At 39.9% G+C, this 21,051-nt stretch overlaps 1 protein-coding gene across 6 annotated transcripts in view; it reads right to left on the reverse strand.

Moving 5' to 3' along the window:
* Positions 1–15,641, reverse strand: part of pdlim5a (PDZ and LIM domain 5a) — a 54,788-nt gene extending 39,147 nt beyond the window's left edge. For 5 of the 6 annotated variants that reach the window (XM_046387565.1, XM_046387564.1, XM_046387566.1 and 2 more), the window contains exons 1-3: positions 15,496–15,641; positions 14,754–15,026; positions 1,897–2,048 (exon numbers count right to left, since the gene is read on the reverse strand). In XM_046387565.1, coding sequence (XP_046243521.1) covers positions 1,897–2,048; positions 14,754–14,852 — 251 coding nt within the window. In that variant the 5' untranslated portion in view covers positions 14,853–15,026; positions 15,496–15,641. Of the gene's footprint in view, positions 1–1,896; positions 2,049–7,643; positions 7,800–14,753; positions 15,027–15,495 lie in introns of those variants that run through there. The other variant, XM_046387562.1, reaches the window with a different exon arrangement.
* Between the last annotated feature and the right edge of the window lie 5,410 nt (positions 15,642–21,051).

Consider the following 21,051-nt stretch of genomic DNA (forward strand, 5'->3'; position numbering starts at 1 on the left):
ACTACATGAACCCAGCCCCATTGGCTGCTATGTGTGTGGATGTATGTAATTAGTTAATTTTAGTGTTTTCATTACATTAGAATGAGCCTTTTATATCTGCAGAGGAAGTGGGTCATTTTCCACACCATGTTTGTACAGTAACCCTCAACAGACAAACCAAACACTGGCTTTATAGAGGGCCTGTAATGTTGTTCACAGTTTTCAGTATTTATATGTGTTTTTTAATGGCCACCATACAGGAAGGTGAGTGGAGGGGTATTCAAGTGGTTGAAATAAGCAAGTACACCACTAGATAGCACAAAGTCTTGTACACTACACCTTTAAAAGTTATTTGCAATGTCATTTCTTTCTTATGTTACAAGTGTTGCTGGAGGTTTTTTGTGTTTTTGTTTTTTGTTTTTTTTTAACTTTTATAGCTTTAGATTTAAGCTACAGACAAGACCAGAAAGCAAATAAATATATTTTCCAAACTGCTGGCCTATTCCTTTAAGAGAAGATATATGGTGGGACAGTCCTGATAAAGAATGACATGTTTTGCAAATTTTAGTTATGTGAGGAGTCTTGAAAAGAGCCACACATATCAGCCTCTTTCACTACATGCCAAAACAGAAATGTTGAATCTATTAGTCATCTCATCCGCATGTTTTAATATATAAATCAACCAGTACAAAGTCTTTTGGGATGTTTTATCAACATGCTGAGACAGGCTCTAAACAGCTTAAAGATAAGAATCAATCGCTACTGTTCCCTGCAAAAACAATTTTAGTTCCAGTGCTGGATCAACTGCTTGTATACCATGAACATCGTTGTCAGCAAATCTTGCGGACCTTCAGCGTAAAAAGCATCCATCAGAATATAAACTCTTGCTTCTAGAGGATGGATGACAAGTCATCCATGCGATGACCTCGAGTCAAGTGTTATGCTAAGACCTGCTTCACTCGTCATAGAAAGAGTCTCATCATGGGTCTCAATTTCACAGGTAACCACACACTGACCTTGAGATACAATTAGCTCTTCGGTGTCAAAGTATGTGTTCTCTGCCACTCGACCAAAGAAAGTCTGTCATCATTTGGACACAAATTAGAGGACGTGCTCAGTTAGCCTCAACTGAGCTAACTGGGGCTGTCATAAGGGACTGAAGGAAAGATGAAAAGTCATCATGGGAGGAGCAGAATGTGAATTCCAGACTTGGATGTAGAGACACAACAAAAGACACAGAAAGAAAAAGGAAGCTGTGCATTTTATTACTTCAGTCAATTCCAATTTCATGTATAGAAAAATCGATTTATTTTACCTATGTATGTACTGTATACTGTAAATCTGCTCCTTTCATGATCTCAAATCCAAGGACAAGTGTAGGAGCCCTGAACACCACATAGTGTTTAAATAAAACCACATGCATGCCTACAAGTGCTGCCAAAGAACCAAGACAATTCAAACCACATGAGAACGAATATAAAGCCAGACTCACTCACTCACTCACACACACAACCTCTTGCGATAAATCAGCTCCACTGTACAATGGGATTCCAACAAAGAGTGAGGAGTAGGCCTTGGGGAAGAGGGGTGGTCCACATGTGTGATGCTCTCGCTGTGATTTCAGCTATTTTTCTTTCCTTCACGGAATGGGAGACCAGGCAGAACTAATGGTGTTGCTGTGTGTTAGAGCTAAGATTAACTCCTGTAACAACAGTGAATATCTGCCTGGATGCAGGATGTCTGGGGCTGAAAATGGAAGCATGAACTTTAAATCTAATGCAGAGATGGGTTGTTTGGGAGTGTTTGGAAGTGTAGAGTGTATGGATCATCCCACTCACATTCACACTTTAAATCATTGCAAAGCAAAGTGGTTTTGGTTTTATAACAACATACATTAAGTGTGAGCTCACTGCTTACTTCTGCAGGGTGAGGCTGAGGTTGCCAGTGCAGCTCTTGATCTTGTTCTGGGCCTCCAGGTGGTTCATGCCCTCTGTGGCGATGCCGTCAATGGACAGAACCATGTCTCCAACAGCAATACCACCTTTGGCTGCCTTCCCACCATCTGTCAGCTGCAGAAACACAGAAAGCCACAAACAGCTTAAATTATCTACACAACCTACAACATTACAGTCAGGATAGTAATCATACACGAGGGAGGGTCAAGGTGATGTGGGAAGTACACATTCACTCTGTATTTATCACATAATTTACGAATCTGTGTCATTTGGACAACGTTAATGAGAGATTTGGTCCTCTATTGCCACATGATGGAGGGTCTACTGTATATTCACTGATGCATGTATAATAGCAGGAGCCTTCATCTTTGAATTGCCTTTGTGTATTCTTTATGACCTGCTGTCATACTAGACTTACTTGTTAGAGAAAAGAAGAAAGTTTAGAACTGCAATGCAAAGAACTTCCATCCAAATTCTCCACTACTGTATATCGACATTTCTCATTGGGAGGCTGGTTAACAGACATGAAAACAAACAAAAAGATTTTTCTCTAGATTTTTATAGAACATGTTGACTGTTGACTGTAGGTAATTGTAACATGAAAATGCAGTAGTGTAGTTTGAATCTAGTCCCAATAAAAAGCAATTATGCCATTACACTCCGTACCAAATGCAGTTAAAAAGGTGACAAATAGCTAATGGGACGCTACATGGTGTAGACACATTCCAGTTTTATTGGCTTTGAGGAAACAACAATTACCAGCCAGACATCTCTCAGTCTGCACACATCATAAAACACACACACACACACACACGCACACACACACCGTTTCTCTTGTCTGTGATTTTCAGGGTCTTCCACAATTTCTGAGGTATCCTTCAAATATCTGCATCTAAACAAAAGTTTAATTGCTGCACTTCCACTCTGGAGGAAGTTGGTTAATTTAAAACAGATTTAAGATACACAAAAAAAAATGGTTTCAGCCTGCACAAATGCTGGACCGAATCCATTCTGCTCTTGACAGTAATGTTAAATATATAATTGCAATTATGCGAAGGGAACAACTGTAATTTTTTCCTCTCCCATGACTGCTGGTGTCGTCCATCTATTTCAGCATATTTTTCTAAACAAGTGTTAGAGAACTGTTGCAGGGCAACTAAGCACTTAACAGGAACAAAACTGGGCCTCAGTCCCCACCAAAATAAAATCCAATTAGATTAAATGAGTAATTATGTGTTCTGCATTTCTGGGTTCAAAACAGCCCTGTTGCCCTCTGAGTAAATTTAAAGTATGTGCTGTCTAAGAACAGTTATGCAGGTTTTACAGTGGGAAGTTATGGTGGCACAAATACAATGTTCTCACTGTTTAATTATTGTGCTAACATCATCTAAGAAGACTTCTTTGTTTCTGATTGTCTTTTAACTCACAGTCACCGTCACCAACAGAGAGCGTGTGTCACATAAACCAGAGTCGCTCTTATCAGCAGGCTGGGGGAGGACAGTAACAGATTTGGAAATGTGCGTAGGATGTGACACACTGTGTCCTCTTGTCTTTTTGCCATGACGCCAAAGCACTGTATCAAGCAAATATGAAAATACCTTTCTAACAATTTCTTTTCATAGCAATTGTTGATATTATATTATTTTTGATTGCTATGCCAAAGTGTGAGCAATCAAAATTAAATAATATTTTTCTGTGCTTGTAAAATGGCTGTAATTCTGACCATTCTTGGTCACACAGAAGGTCCAACTGTGTCTAAAGGCGAGTGAGGTCATATGTTTCTTTTGACACCATGAAAAAGGACCACACACCACTTCACTGAACACACACACACACATACACACACAGATCACTTTTGTGGCTGTCCAACTCAAGTGCAGCTATTGAATGTGATGCTTCCGCAAAAAAATCTTCTCTGCTGAATGAAAGACGACAGCCAAGGATGAGTGTAAGGTGGGTTTACATGTCTTTGGTGTGTTACATCTCCCATGTGTCCGTTTCCTTTGTCTCTATCTTTGTCTTGCACACACACAAAGACAGACAGACACAGCCAGAGCTAATAAAAGAGGCTCTGCACCCGGATTAGTGTTAAGGCTCTGCGGCCCCAACCTTTTATAGTCATATTAGCCCAACACACGCAACATCACTCACCGCCACTCACAACCACAGAAGGCAGGAAGAAGAGGGTAATGAGGGATCGACTTGAGACTGATTGTAATTGCGTGGATGAAAAGGAAGGGAGAAACAACGGGGAGAGGAGAAAAAACTACAACTGGGCACTTCGAATCTGTGGGTCTTTATTCTGTGTTCATTTTGAGCCATTTTAAGGGGTGTGTTCATGCTAACCACTCTGGCACCATCGTGGACCAAATGCTCACCGCGAAATGGTCAATTATATGTTTTCCCCCAATTACTGCTCTGTTCCTGCATCCTACACACTCGACTTCTACCTCCCTCTCTCCACATGCATACAGAAACACTCCCAAAACTTTGCCTAACTGACAGAGAATAAAATGTTTTTTTGATTTGTGTTCTAAGTATTTAATCTGTATGCCCTAATTCCATATAAGTCTAAAGAAATTGTTCGTGCTGGTAGGAAATCTGTTTCGAAAAGCAAACATTTGCTTTCAATCACTATGATTAAAAAGATTTCAGAGCTCAAACTAGTTTCAGTTTTCATATCAAAGAGCAACAAATCATTGAGAAAATCAGAAACAGAAAACAAAATAATCTGTCAAGTCAACAAGCCAAGGACTTTAAGTTTCCCAGGATATTTTGATTTATGGCTCTGTAGCTTTGGCCATGACAGAAAACAGCAGCTTTAACACTACACACATTTCCACTGGAGATGGTGACACGCAGAAGACACACACACACACACACACACATACACACACACACACACACACGTTCCACTCTGACAGCTGCTAAGCTCGGCTCCAAATGTGCAGGGACATCCGTTAACACTTATTGGTCTATATTAATAATCTGCCCTTTCATGAACCACCAATACAAACATTTTAACAATGAGACAAGTAAAGCAGATGAGAAAGGTTTGGGATATTTTTTCTTTCTTTTTTTATTTTTAATAAGAACAGAAACTTCCCTCCATCTCAGTACTGCCAAACAATTTGAATTTACACCAATGTTAACAATGTCTAAAGTGGCCACAGAAGCCTGCACTGAAGTGCTTGTCAGGAAGAAGTAAGCTCTGATAAAGTTCTTCTACACTGGTAATGGACAAAATGCCTATGGGGTATTTAAAAATGTTGCATGTGATGAAACTTCTCAGAGAACTAACACCAACTCTCATCAATCTTTTGTCAGGCAGCCGGTGGCTGTTTTCTGCAAACTTGCAATGATAAACTACTAACTGTGCAGACCAGTTTAGAAATATTCAGTTTGCGATCATATAAAGACCCAGATATTTTTCTCAGAACATGGTTAAAGGGAGAATAAATATTGCAATTACATTTATCAGGTGGATTAAAATAAGTTCACTAATCCTAAGAATTTGTTCATGGTTAACAATAAAGGGCTTTGTCACTTTAACATAAGCAAAGTTTTTGGGCACTTCCTGAAACAACCAATGCTGCTGGAGGACAGTTTCCCAGAAAAACAATGTTGCTTTGTGTCTGCTAGATGTAAATAAAACAGCACTTTAGAAATAAAGTCTGTAGCCTTGTAGCTAAAACTAAATAATGTCGCTGATATTCTGTATTTTCAACATGCACTACCTTTGTGAAAAAATCTTCCTTCCTCATTATATATTCATGCAAAAGTGAGAGGCTCAATACTCATGTCAACACTTATTCAAAAGAATGAGAAGAACACATGCAGCGTGTTAAAGTCTTTGCAGATGAACTTGCCATTATGCTCGCAGCAATGCAACTTTTCAGCACGTTCGCTGTCTGATTTAAGTGCTTTGAGGGAAAAAAATACAGCAATAAAGGCTTGCCGAAGTGCTGAAACTTTGTCTGGTTTGAACATACACTGACCAGTTTGAGTGCTTTGAACAATGCTTGCTTTCAGTACAGGGAGTGACAGAGATGACAGGCGGATGGTTCACATCATGCTATGACTGAAACCCTGAGATCAGGAGACACAAATACCTACATTGTTTCTTGTACCTCAAACATCCACAAAAGCTGCTTCCATAAGCCAGCTGTCAGACATGTTTATTTCACATGGATGTTGCGTCTTAAAGACCAGCTATCAAGTAGGTTATCCTTAGTTGTGATCCTATAGGACAATAAATGTTACTGTATTATATATTTGAATCCCATGTGGTAAATGAAAATTGGAATGAAGAAAAATGGACAAAGAACCCTTCCTTTCATTAATCAAAAGCATTACTGTTTATTGACCAGCTCCCACAACCACACTGTGGTTATAAGAGCTGGCCGACGTGTGCAGGAAAGCAGCATGACAGCTATAGTGCTCTGACATCGTAGCAACAAAGTAAACAGCAAAATAACAACAAAAACAGTTAGAGCGCAGAGAGAGTTTGAACGGTATGAGACGGAGTGCAAGAAGCACAAGGGTGAGGGAGATTTATGAAGCTGCACAGCCAGAGACGGAAAAAGTAAGCAGAGAGAAAATGGAAGATGAAGAAAGTGCAGGAGACAGAAGAATGGGCAGCCATCACCTCGGCCTAGATGTACGAACCATCAGTAACACATAGTAAACTGTGTTAGGCAATGTTTCTTTTATAATTTATGTTCCTGAAAGAAGTAAATCGCGCAGTTATGTCAGCAGCATCATGGAAATACCTGAAGTGGGACCTCTGTTCAAAATCAAAAATTGAGTACTTCTATTCTCTATTCAGAAAACATTTCTCTTCCATCTTTTGGCTGCAGTCTGATGCTGGCAGATGGTTTCTTGAAGGTTAAAATTCAATGTCTTGCAAATGATGACCAGATGAAAGAATCTAAAGCCCGTTGCTTAACAAATGTGTGGATACACACAGTGCACCATGATGTAGGGTGGTAATATACCAACACAAAACCCTGAAAAAAGGATTCACAGTATTAGTATTTAATGTAATATGTGATACAGTAATATAAAGTAGAGAATGGAGAAAGGAATAGAAGAGTTAGAATCAATATAATGTTATGTAGAAAGATTTTAAAAGGGCCTCAGCACACTAGTGGGTCTCTCTAAGAGACTGAATGTTCCCATAACAGTACATGCATGGCATGTGTTTGCACATGTGCTTACGTACCCCTGCACGCACACCCCTATGCTGAGATATTAACACACACATACTTCCAACCTAATGAAAGCATATGTAAATAACTTTCTTCCCCCTAAAGCTGCGTGAGCATTGGTGTCTACTAATCACTGCCTGACTTGTATGTTAATGCTAGGGATGCTAATAAGAAGAGGCTATATCGGATTGAGTTCCCATAGATCGCTGGCTGCATTTCCAGCTGCCAAACCCACAAACACACATTGTACACATTAAACATAAAGCTTCACACATGAGACTGAGAATCCGGCCAAGAAAGCTGCCATACTTACAAGCCCACATTCAAGCATAATCCACCTCTGATACAAGCTGATAAGTATTGTTAAGATTCAGCTGCTTTATTTATTTTTATTATTGTTGTTGTTGTTCTATCCACAAAGAATCAGCGATCAAATTATTCCCCCTCATATAAAGGCACCCTGTGCAGTTTTGGTGCTGATTAAGCTTCTGTTACTCACCAAAATAAATTATACTTATCCAAACAGAAGTGCTGAATTATATAAACAAAGCAAAAATCTGAAACCTCCTTTGTTTGCAGGTTTCCAAGTTTACTTGCTAGCACGCTTCTTCTTCCCTGTTTTTGCTGAGATGTTCCTGAGTTTTCAGGCACTTTACTGCCACCTGTAGATCAGTGGAATGGTTTGTCCCAATTATGGTCAAAGAGTCAAAAAGTCATGGTTACAAAAAAAAAAATAGAAACAGGGTCTACCTAAAAATCACTTAGGGAAAATCATGATAAGCACACATGGTGTAAGTGACATAGTAGAAGCAAAGGCAGGTGAAGGAAAAGCATACACGCCAACTACATAAACTCTGACACACAATAAACCTGCTGGAAAGCATTAAACAGATCAAACTTGTGAGTTTCACAGTATTCAAGCACTGAAAGGTGGACTTTTCCTTTGGATGAAATGATGTGAATGGTTGTAGATGTCATAGAGGACTATATCGTAAAAAGAAAACAAACAAACAAACAAAGCCACATAAGTACACACGGCATCGGCATCAACAAATCCACAACATTATTTTGTGTTGTAAAAGCTAAACGCATGTCGCTAAACTAAAAGGGAACAAGCCAGCATTCACAGCCAGACTCAATGATGTGATTGTCACGGTGCTTATGGCCTCAGCATTAGCAGGCTGGTGAACACACATTTAGAAATACAGCCATATGAACACAAGACTGGATTGTTCTTATTCCATATGAACACACCGTTAACTTAGCTGTGCGTCATCAGTGGCACACACTTACAGAGGCCATAATGAATCCAGGAAGGTGGTTTTAAGTTACAGGATATATATTTCATGCTTAATTTGTTGTTGCAACCTCTGAAAAGAGAAAAAGGTTTCTTAGCTCAGAGGGTGAGAAATTCATCCAGAGAGGGGGGAAAAAAAACTGCTTGAATATTTAATAAGAATATTGAAAGTGATCATGGTGGTAAAATTGCATAGAAGGTCGAAGTTAATTCTGCCTTAGAAAGAAAGTTCTCACTGAGATAAATCACAATTACATCATTTTTTCATGTACTCTAGAACATAGACAGTAATCTAAAACTGTTGGGCCAAACTACCAGCAAACAATTTGTAAATGTTAGTTAAATCTTGTTGAAATTCACTCTTAATTTGAATATTACAATCACTAGTTTTGTCATCTATTGTGCCACCAGACATGAGACATCAGAGTCCAGAGCCTAAAGCAGAATGCCTAAACAAAGATTCAAGAGGAAATACTAAAAAAGTCAAAGAGGAAAGATGATAGCTACTGCTGTTACGCCAGAATATTTCTTTTCATTCTACTGAACTTCTTACCCACAGCCACTAAAGATTTATTTCTATCAGTCTGTGTAGTCAACCAGTACTAATATGAATACACATGATACCAGCCATGAGGCCAGAATCCTGGGAGGAAGGCAGAGGAGACATGGCAGAAATTAGCAGCTAATGTGGAAAACACATTAAAGCTGCATTAAACAATAGGGTATTCAAGTCTCTTCATTGTGAATTCACTGCAGTACACGTTATGACCTGGCTGTGCTTGTCTGCCAGGGTTATAAAACTTTTCTGGCCTCAAATAATTCTGTTCGCTCCAGTTGCACTTAAAATCTTAAAAAATGTGTGCTACTCACATTAAGAAGGAGATAAATTGTTCAGGTATGTTTTACGTCATATTTTGTTAAGAAATATTCTTTCAATCTGTTCTCTTTTATATTTCCTAATTTTGTTATCCTTTGTTTGGTCATTACACACGAATCATCGTATCTGAAGTAAACTGTAACTTAACACTACTGGAACAAATGTATGAAAATCAGCAAAGGTTTTAAGATTCATTTAAGAGTCATTTTCATTTCAGCATGGTTCCTGTATTGGCATGCGTGGCATTGAGGACTTTTAACAGCGGATTAGTCAGTCCATTACTGGCGAAGACAGAAATGTCTGTGTGAGGTCACCGGTAGGGACACCTAACTGTCAACATGCAATATGGAGGGATAAGGATATTTCCAAAATGTAATCCTCATCTTTCCTCTCAGTTCATCACTGTCATAATGTGGCAAACCAACCTCATGAGATCTTACAAGTAAAAGAACAGTTACATTCCAAAAAGCCACAAGAACTGATCGCCAAGACTTGAAATGCAACATCAAATCTCACAAATTTTAAGGAGTGGAAGATAAATTGTTGAGTGCCGCGAGTGCAGAAAAGTTTAGTCTGTTACGTTGCCCAAACACAGCAAGTCTAACGCAACAAGCATGCACACATAAGCACTGACAGATGGATTTGTGTGAGAGGAAACGATAAGTTGTTGATTCTGGCTCTGGGACTATTTCACTAAGATAGACAGATATTCAAGGGGAAGCATGGGGCTTGTTTGATTAAGACTGATTTAGATTTTAGTTTGCAAGTTTGCAACGTCACAGGTCTGAGACTTTGTTTGTGATGCAATGTGATTCTAAGAGGAAGAAATAGAGGCAGGAGGAGGGAGGGAGGCAGAAAGACAGAGACCATGTGTAACACTGCACTGTCTTTTAAATAGACTCATCACTGTGGTCAGTTGTTATTATCGCCTGTTGAAAAGCATCTCTGTGGGGGCAGGGGGCAGCCATCGTTGATGCTCTTCCAGGAACTGCATTCTTCCTTGAAAAGGTTTTAATATAGATTATGTGTCCAGTCATCAGTCAGCTTCATCACGTGTGAGGACCACTTCTTCAAAACCTGTTTTTATCTTTTCAGACATTCTTTACATTTCAACATAGAGCTCTCCAGCAAAGACATTCAGATGCATTATTATGAAATAAGCTTAGAGGAGCATTCAAAATTCTCATGACAGGTATGTATAAAAATGGATACTTTACATCTATGATGTATTACTGCTATCAACATATACAGTATATAGTTGATTCAAACAAGATTAAATGAACATATCTGTGGAGATTCTCAGTCATCCAGGTCATATTCACTCAAAGAGTTAAAGCAAGGCGTCTGGACTGTGTAGATAGGCTTGAAGACGTTTCGCTGCTAATCCAAGCAGCTTCCTGGTTCCTCACCAGTCAGTTTTCAGAACTGATGAAGCTGCTTGGATTAGCAGCGAAACGTCTTCAAGCCTATCTACACAGTCCAGACGCCTTGCTTTAACTCTTGAGAGAAGATTAAATGAAAGCAATTAAAATCTAAATCACCCATCCTGACATAATGTTGCAGTTTTTCCAGGGGGTCTCTCAAATACCCATGATGCACTCTGGGCAATATTTAGCCCAGAAGCTCTTAATACAGGGGTACAGATCTGAGACCAGTTTGTCATGAGCGGGTGCAGTCATGGGAGCTGACCTGTGACATGATGCGCCTATTCTCGGAAGCTTAATGCACATGCTCCCCTGGGCTGCCTTCCCTTAAATTATTTTAGCAGTGGATCCTGTAAATGGGCTGCCCTCAGAAAGCTTTAAATATTGATTTACTGTGTTGTAAATTTAAGTGGGGAATAGCAGGCAGCTATTTTCTGTCTCTGTACCTGAGGAGCCTTGTTCTTGAAAATCCTTTGATCCATAAAACACGTTACTGGATTTCATGATAAATGGTTTTACTGATGTGCGGTGCTTCTGCAGGCTATTTTCTATTTATATTAGATTTTTCTAATAAAAAATTCTTTTTCAGCAACATATCCACTAAAAGGCTTCACTAAAAGACAAGATATTAAGGAGATCTAGTACTTATATAGACTATTGTGTGACCAAGTGACAGATTACAATTTCATTACTCTATTTAAGCCTTATATCCACTCCAAATAAGAGCATCGTCATACAAATTAGCCTCGATCCAAATCAGACATGATAATCGTACGTACATAAGAAGAACTTAGCAACCTTTCTATTACTTCAGCCAAAACCTTTTGCTTTCTTCTCCAAATATCTCCTTGTATGGACTATGTCAAACTGGAATGCCACAGTAAAACGTTTCATTGGCACTTTGAGGAGCAGCACCGTCAATTTTGGTCAGTTATAAAACTACGCTGTGAGAAAAAAAACACAGAAGTAGTGAAAACAATTTGTAAAAACAGCAGTCACTGGGCAGATTGCTCAGAACGTACAGTTGTGGTTGCAACTTCTCAACCCTATGATGTAATACCGGTATGTATGATAATACCGTAACTACAACTGGTGCCATAAATGACACACACAGTATACTTACATACAGCTTAGCAGCAGCTGCTGTTAGGGTGAGTGTGGTTTGGCAATAGGGCTGCATTTTCTAATAACCCCTATTCTGTGGTTCCCTCTTAGAACCAACTCTATGGTTAGAGCTGGCCAAGTGTGTGTGTGTGTGTCAGTGATCAGCGGTCAGAAGTGTTGCCCTTTGTCAACAAAAACTGGATTTAATAGGTTGGATAAGATTAGGTTTTGGTTTAATTCTTGTATCTCGACTGAACAAAGTTTTTTTGTTTGTTTTGTTTTTTTTTTTCAGGCGCGAGTGACGTCTTACATGACATCAAACAGCCACAAACAGATGAAATAAAGACGTATATAAATAAATATATACAGGGAGAGAGTGGGAGGAAAAACAAATAGGAAAGGATGAAAGTATGATAAGGATGAAGGGAGCAGAGGTGTGATCTAGATAGATTAGCTGTTGAATGACACATGGCCGTGTCATGTAGCTGACTGGCAGTGACCAGGCCTCAAGTCAGCCTTTAGTGTCTGTAAACAGTATGTTGCAGTATGCGGATTCATTCCCATGCACTGCATATCAATATCACCTTACATTCAGTCACATGCTCCCGCTCTCCTCCTCTGTCCGTCCCCTGCTAATTGACATGACTCTCCTCTTACAGACCCACAGGGTAAAATATTGACCACCCTTCGTTCCAGTCTAAGTCTTCCCAAAACGGAGCACTGCTGCTCACATTTACAATAGTCTAGATTTATTTAAAAAATTTTCAATAATCTGCCTCATGAAACACTTTTTTTGGATGAATGTTTTTAACAGAGGACACAATCAAATTTCATTTTTTTTGTTTAGATTTCACATTCAAATGAAGATGGAGAGTGAAAACAACATTTCACGCTGGGGACGTATGTGATGTTAGGTGGGCAGATGAGGACGTGGGCAGTTTCTCTCAAGCATTTATGTTGATTTCATTGGCTGAAGTTTGTGTTTAGACAAAACACAAACATTAAACTCTTACACAGCAACAGACTGACTGACTTATTGAAAAGTAAACGCTGTGCAGAGCTGAAATTTATCTGACTTTGATGTAGAATTACTCAAAAGCACACAAGGTCATGTTGTCCACCTTCTGTAGACTACAGGGTCTTCAGCAGACCTGAGAAACATTCAGCACCCAAAACTGCACCAGTTCTCAGGCTACTCACACTCCTGCCAAAGTCTTGAAACCTCAAACCATAAAACTGTCATTGTGATACTGCAGTAAAGGTCAGAGTGGGCTGCTGAGACAATTATACTTTAGTTACTGCCAGCATCTCTGGGTATGAGAAAACCTCCACTGACCAACATCAATATTTTTTTGCATCAACATGATTTATTTAGAAGACAGTGTTTGCAATGCAGAATATTTTCAACACAATTTCATTTGTGACAGAATCCACGTCATGAATCCAAATTGTGTACACAGAGCTGCCTTCATATAATTTAAACTCGTTTTCTTTTTCTCGCTTTCTTTTCCTATTTTTGCCTTCTGTGTTTTTTTTCTCTCAGATAGCATCTTTTTGAGTCCGTGCATACACTCCCAGACACAAACACAAACACACACACACACAAATACACAACTGTGGTAAAAATTCACATGGCTTCAGTTAGTGGGAAAAGTATCACATTCAAAGTAATAATACAAACATGGCAACCCGACGGGGCCCCAAGGGGGTTTGGCACAGGACCTGGCAAGCCATTCATCATCAGTCTCACGTTGCCATAAGTCTGTACACTGCCAGTGTTAGTGATGTGTGTGTGTGTGTGTCACTGTATTTTGTATGAGTGCCAATGAAGCCTCTGTGCCAGCAGAATGGATCAGAAGCTTGAGAAAACCTAGAAAAATATTTATGATGTTTTGGGATTATATTGTAGTTAAAATGACGATCAAACATATTGTGTTTGTGTGAATGAATGGATGACTGGGAGGGCAATAAGAGGTAATGTTATGAGTAGACACTGAAAGGCAATGAAACCAAAGGACCATCAAGTAACTTGTTCAAGCAACAGGGACCGAAGCCAAGATTTGTGTGCCAGAGCTCTGATTGCTGCGCTTTCACTACGGACAAGTGGAATGCATAGAGAGTGAGAAAAGCTTTCCTGTGTGGTAAATACATGACAGATGGCATATGATTCAGTTGAGCTATCGCAAGCATGGTGGTGGGGGTTGTGTCAAGGAGACACTAGAAGTGCAGCGAGGTGGTGAAAAGATGGAGAGGCGTATGAGGGAAAGGGGGGAGGAGGGAAGGAAGGAAGTATGGAAAACAGTTTTCATCTTTTTAATCACTTATCAGCCATATGACATTACAGGGATGCAGTTCTACTGGCTGAACTGTGATGAATGAGTATGTGTATATGTGTGTGTCGAGATAAAACAGGGACGTGCTGTTATTGGATAATAAATAACACTAAAAAGTGTGTTGAAGTGGACCTATCACCATGTGTTTTATTTGTTTTATTTAACCATACAGCCAAACATCACAGACTGCAAATTTCCTCAAAGGGCTTTGCGACCTCTACAGAATAACATGCTGCTTTAACAAGGTAAGAATGGAACAGAAAAGGGATCCGTTTCCCAGGATGGACATGCAATAAACATGTCTGTTGGGTGTGTGTGTGTGTGGACATGCAGAAGGTGTAATACTCACATTGTGAGCTTGCATTATTTGTATGGGGCAAAATCCCAAGCCCCCATGATCTTAAAGTTCAGGGAAAAGAAGGTTGTTAGGCTGAGATTAGGTTGGGTAAGTGTTAGGGTTGACCAAGTAATGGTTATGGTTACGGTTTGGGTAAACCTCCAGGAAATGAATGTAAGTCTATGTAATGCCTCCCAAAAAGCGATGGAAACAAAACTGTGTGTGTTTTAGTCTTACCCTGGAGATGGTGAGGGGCATGTTGAAGTCCTTCCCACCCTGCAGTCTGAAGCCCCAGGGGGCGGGGCCTAAGAGAGTGACGTTGTAGGTGCTGCTCATGGTCGATGATGTCAAATACGTTTGGTGTTGATGAGTCTGACAAGTGTTGACGTTTATGGTTGGAAAATATGTTGCAGCTCAGGTGATAATAACGATGATGTCACTGGGTTGTGATGATGGGCAAGAATTTGGGTCAGAAATGCTACGGCTCCCTTTAAGATGCGGTTCCAAGATCTGGGAGAGGATATGAAAGAAAACCATTCATTTGATTGGTTAATGTATGGCTACATAAGACAAAAGGAAGTGAAAAGAAAGATTGAGAGATGGATGCTCAAACGAGGAACAGGAGGGTTTAAGATGACAATGCACATGGAAAGGATGGGAAACACAAAATTTCAAAAAATATATATTATCGAAACAAACGCTTAAGTTACAGCCACTTAAAAAACTGTACATATTCAAAATACATTTTCATGGTAGAAAATGTCATTAGACAACTGGCTGCACACTTGTAAGCAGGTGGAAATATAAACACACATGTGCAAAAATTAAACATGATCCCTATCTCACCAGACTAAACTGTGCTGTAGCAGTTCAGCGCCACTAACAATACCATCCTGACAATTACATAGATAACCTTAATATAGCTGCAGCCCATTTCCTTCTATTTAGAGCTATTACTGTGTGAATGGAAAGACTATACCTCGTTAATGGAAAATCCAGAGAGGAAAATATTTCCTTCACAGGCAGGTAGACAATGTAATCCCTGGTTTCCCCTCTGCTATCCCCTTCCCAGCAAACCCACACTGTGTGTGAGAGAGGTAAAGGGGGATGCAATGCTCTTATATACCAGCTAATGACAGAGGGGAGGGGAAAGGTGGAGGAGGGGGAGAGAAGAACAGGGAGGAGAGAGGACGCACGGGTAGAGGCAAGGTTGGGAGGAGAGAAGGAGGAGAAAGAGGAGGGGAATCATCCATGGGTGGAGTGAACATAACACAGAAGAGGAGGAGAAATGAAGAGGGTGATATGAAGGGGGAGATTAGGGGATGGGAGGAGACAACACTCAGAAAAAAAAAATGAGGGGGGAGAAGAAAAGGGGGGGTGAATGGGGGAGGATTAAGGAAAAGAGTGTGGGAGCACCGCACACAGAGAAAATGACAAGGGGAGGGAGTGGAGGCATGGGAGAGGGGACAGTTTATCTTTCATCCGGATATTTTGGGAACATGGACTCAGTGCTGCAGGCAGCTTCATCTGAGGTGGAACCAGCCGTAACCAGATCACGGCGCGAGAACACATCCCAAAGGCCGCAATGAAAAGGTCTCTCAAAGGTTACCTTTGAGTGATGAAGTGAGTCCATGGTGATCGGATACAAGCTCAGGATCAGCGTCTGATGCCCCAACCACGAGACTCTAAGTCATCAGCTGGATCACATTCAGCGCACAAAGGAACTATTGGATACCAAATTTGAAATGTTCTTAAGAAGTCAATTTTAACATTTTAAATTAGCATCCCATTGTTCCTTTGTCAAACACTAATCACCTTTAAAAATGAAAGGGCCAAGCCTAACCTGTCAATACAATAAATGAATTTTGTTTGATGTATGAAAACAATCACAACCCTTCTGTTCTGTCTTGTTTATTTATCAGTTTCCTTGTTATTTCTTGTCTAGACAGCAGGCAGTTCGTCTCCATCTGCACCATCACTGCGTTTATCCGTTCCCCTTTTCTAGCCCAGACAGATCAATATTGTCTTTGTATTTAAAGTGATAGAATTGCAGCTCAATTAAACATCTCATTTCTTTCTTGGCCCTTACCACACACACACACACACACACACACACACAGTATATCTTGCCAAGTCACAGTCCTGCGCTTTGTTCACTACAGCTCTAGTTATAGCAGGTCAATGAGTTCACAGCCGAAATACTGATTTCCCACGAAAGAGCAAACTTGGACATAAACGTAGAGGAGAGAAAGGTGGCTGGATAATCTTCAAGAGAGATGAAAACAAAAAGATTCAGAGAGAGAAAGTGCACATAGGATTAACCTGAAGAGACAAGAGAGGGAAGGAAACAGACTAACATTTGGCCTTTGCACCATGAGTTACAATTAACCTGCCTCTAACACTTTTAGAAAGATTACATCATGATGGATGCACAGAATGAGCAGATTAAACAGTCACTCGCACAAACACAGGATGCTCTTCATCACCTGCTAATGAACGTTCCCACAGCGTATCTGACACAGACGGACAGCCAGGTTTAACAATAGCAAAGCAAATCCTGGGAGGAGCGGAGACATTAACCCTGTTTCCGCTGCAGAGCCGGAGGGGTCTTGAGCTAACTTAGATTTTACAGCAAATGTAATTACAAAAGGCACGGTGTTTATTCAACGCTACAGCGCAGAAGGTTGCTTGTTCCTGTTGTAAAAAGGACTAAAAGCACTTTATATGAGGAAAAAAGATGGATAATGACTGAGCCCTGGTTAGCGTTGTTTGATGCTATGGTGAAAACCACGGGACCCAAACTTTCTCAGACTTGCTGGCCCCTGCAGAAACAAAGCTGATGCCAACAGTTGTCTGCTGTTAAATTCATTAAAAATCACTCACACTGCTGATCAGTTAATCCTTGTTCATGTTGCATCCTGCTACAAGGTCAGGGGTATCCAAAGTAAACAGAGAACAACAGGAAATCAGGTGCAGAGCGGCCCAGTGTCTTAAAATCTTAGGCAACCATAAACAATTCACTTAATGTTAAGGAAAAGATCAGAGAGATTACAGGCATTGTTTTTGAGTTATGGCTAATGTTTTGCAACTAAAATACTGGATCAACATTAGGAAATGATTTAAGCTGAAGTTAAAGTCAAAAGTCATCCTTTAGTTTATGCTGTGCTATAAGAACATTGCATTGCATTAATATGATATAATTTCCTACTTTAATATAAACTTGTTCAAAGTTTTGAGCTCTGACAGAAAGAAAAGCAACAGTGCACCATATGCACAGATCGTCTCCACAGAGGGCTTAACCTTCTGTTCCAGGGTGCTTCTTCAGTCTTTTCAGGGTTGACTATGTAAAATGACCCACTGGGGCAATAATATTACGATGGTTTAGAGTCAATGGATGAACTAGTTTGACCTGTTTAAATACTTTTAAAAATATGGCTTATGGGTTTTACTGAAAAAAGATGCTTTCTCACAGGATCACACACAAATATTAAGAGAACCACACAAAAAAATGTTTTAGGATGACCACTTTAAGGCGTACTTTGAAAGAAACTGAAAGATGACAAGGTCATGTAAAGACAGGTTTGTCCACCTAATGAGGACAAATGCAATAACCAAAGAAAAAACCAAAAGACTAATTTGCTCAATTAAAAATCATAAATGGATTAAAAAAAAATGTAAACTGTGCTTGATTTGTGTCTCAGTGTCTCATGTGACAAGAGTACTTTTCCCATGAAGATATAATTTCTAAACTATAAGCCCTCCTTGCCTATTCCACTGTCTTAAGACTTTTGATCAATTGCTTGACTTGTCAAAAATGGCCAAAGGCCAAAAACTGCAACTGAAGGAACAAAGGAGATTTATAGGCCACAGGATAATGATATCAAACACTAACAATAGAGAGTGTGCTATACCTCAGACACCCTGCCACTCCTTTGTCCTGTTAAATGGTCTGTTCCAAACCCCATATGCTCACCTCTCCATGTGCTTAATGATCACAGCTTAGCAGCCCCCAGCCAAACACACATGCTCACAATCACACTGACACAAGCTCCACCCCTTAATGGTATGACAATCTGCCACCCTAAATGACATTTAATGCATCAGCCACGTGAATTAAAGGGGGACACCCGCCCCCTAGTCTGTCTGCTGCCCACACACACACACACACACACACACACAACCTGGAGGGACATGGCATACATACATTCTCTTTCATGTATAAAACATGCGTTTCAGGTCAAGACAGCAGCTGCAGTCTGAAGAGTATAATTCCTGTAAATCCAATGCGTAATATGTCTAATATAAAATATAATTTAATTTTATATATAGTTAGCAAGTTCTGAACATGATTTGATTATTCTGTTAAACCGGTAAAAATATACTAAAATGTTCATTTAAGGATAAAACACAATTTTTCCAAGGTCATAACAAAGCAAATATAGATATAAATAGATATATATCTATTTATATAGATATAAAGCCTGTCTGGTGGACAATGTGCTTCCCTAAAAAAACACTCTGTGTACTTTCACTTACATGTACACACACTTATCTACAGGTAGACAAACATAACATAAACGAATGGTCGCTTATGTTGGGAGGAGTATTTGTCTGCAACTCGTCTAATCAGTCTGACCCCTCCAGACTGATATAAGCCTAACTAATCCCCCGACCCAGCTCTGTAAATACTGCACAGTCAGAGGTACATTACTGTAGTAACCTTTTCTTTCCTAACGTTTTATCTAACGCAGTCGGTAGAAATGCTTCCCTGTCCAGAGGATGAAAATTAGCTTTCCACACCAACAAAAATTTGGGTGGAAATTAATGCTTATCAGCCGGGACACGTACAGAGACACGAGACAGACCAAGACTCGGAAGCTTTTCACAGTTTACAGACTGTTTCCCCAATTACAGGTTATTGCATGAAATGTAAAAAACAGATTTAAAAGAATTAGAATTTTCCATTGTTCTGGCCAAGGAAACTAAGCCCTTTGCATGTTCCAGCGAAAACATGGGGAATTAAAAATGTAAAGAATCCGGTATGACCACCTCTGGGGAAAAACACAATACATAACCCAACAAACTCACAAGTTACTAGTAAGATTCACAGATCTTGTCATGAGACACAGAATTGGTGAAAGCATGCCTGAAACCTAGAGAGATGAGTTTATTATCAGAACGCTGTATCTCCTGCCTGAGCTCAGTCGCTGCTAATAACTGCTTGCTTTCACAGTGGAAAATATTCCTCCCTGTTTGCCAGCCAAGCAGACAGACAGAGATAGACAGACAAGCACACTGGGAGACAGATAGCTCAGACCAGACAATTGTCCATCCTCAGAAAGATAAACGCACAGAATTCTGGCTTGAGCTGTGCAGAGACATGAACGCACAGGTGCACACACACACACACACACACACACACACACTTACTCACAGACCACAAATGTCCACACAAGTGCTTAATGTTTGAGTCAAGTCTGGGTTTAATGTTGCCTCTGAGACAAACATTACACTGAGTACACCCAGACCATCCACCACTTAAGACTTTTGGGATCAGCTGCTCTCAATTGCTCCTCCCTCCCACTGTTTGGAAACACAGTAATAAACACCCACCCATCCTTTTTTTCTAGCACCACCCTCAGGCATAAATTTGCATTTTTATACAATAAATCCAAATCTAATGAGTTCACTGTCATGAACTTTACTGAGCAAATTCATGCTCCCCAGAGGATGAACTCTGAGCTTTTCTTCAGCAACAGACTCCATTTTGGATACTATATTTATATAATTTTGTATTCTTTCCTCAATAGATTAGGAGCTACATAATATGGTGCAGTTTGTCTGTAGACATTTAAGTGGAGCAAGAGTATGACAGTATGTCCCTGTGCTCTTGCTTTACTTATGGTCCAAAGCTAGTTTTAATTCGGTAATGATCACGTTTGAGCCACCAGTATTACGCTGTTAATTTTTGCAGACTTTTAAGATTTGATGGGGAATAACAAGCTAACTGCCTGCCTACTTGTTTTTTTTTTCCTCCTCTGACAGCAGACGGCTAGCAGCTGCTATCAGCTAATGTGAAGCTAGTCACTTGGTCAGGGTGCTGATGAAGAAGAATCAGCTTTATTGGCAGTATATATACACACACTGAATTTGTCTTCTGCATTTAACCCATCCTTGGTTGAACACACATGCAACACCTGGCAAATTACATGCAGTGAAACACACAAAGCAACAACAACAAGTTCAAAATAGGGAAAATGTATTTTCTGCTCTAATTTTCCCACTGCTTCGTGTTGAATTGCTGCTTGTGAGTTTGTCTCCGTGGGGCAATTGGGTTTTTTCCACGAGCTGTGCTTCATCGTATTTAAAGACTTTCATTTACATATAAATCATCTCACATACACAATGACATCGGCTTGACTTTGTGTATGGTGCTACAATGTGGGCAGCGATGGACATGTTTTTCCTACAGTCCGCAGTACCACAGAAATGGAACGGCAACTTAAAAAAAATCAGCTCCAGAAGAACTAAAAAA

The sequence above is a fragment of the Scatophagus argus genome, chromosome 4, assembly GCF_020382885.2.
Source record: "Scatophagus argus isolate fScaArg1 chromosome 4, fScaArg1.pri, whole genome shotgun sequence".
Taxonomy (NCBI): domain Eukaryota; kingdom Metazoa; phylum Chordata; class Actinopteri; family Scatophagidae; genus Scatophagus; species Scatophagus argus.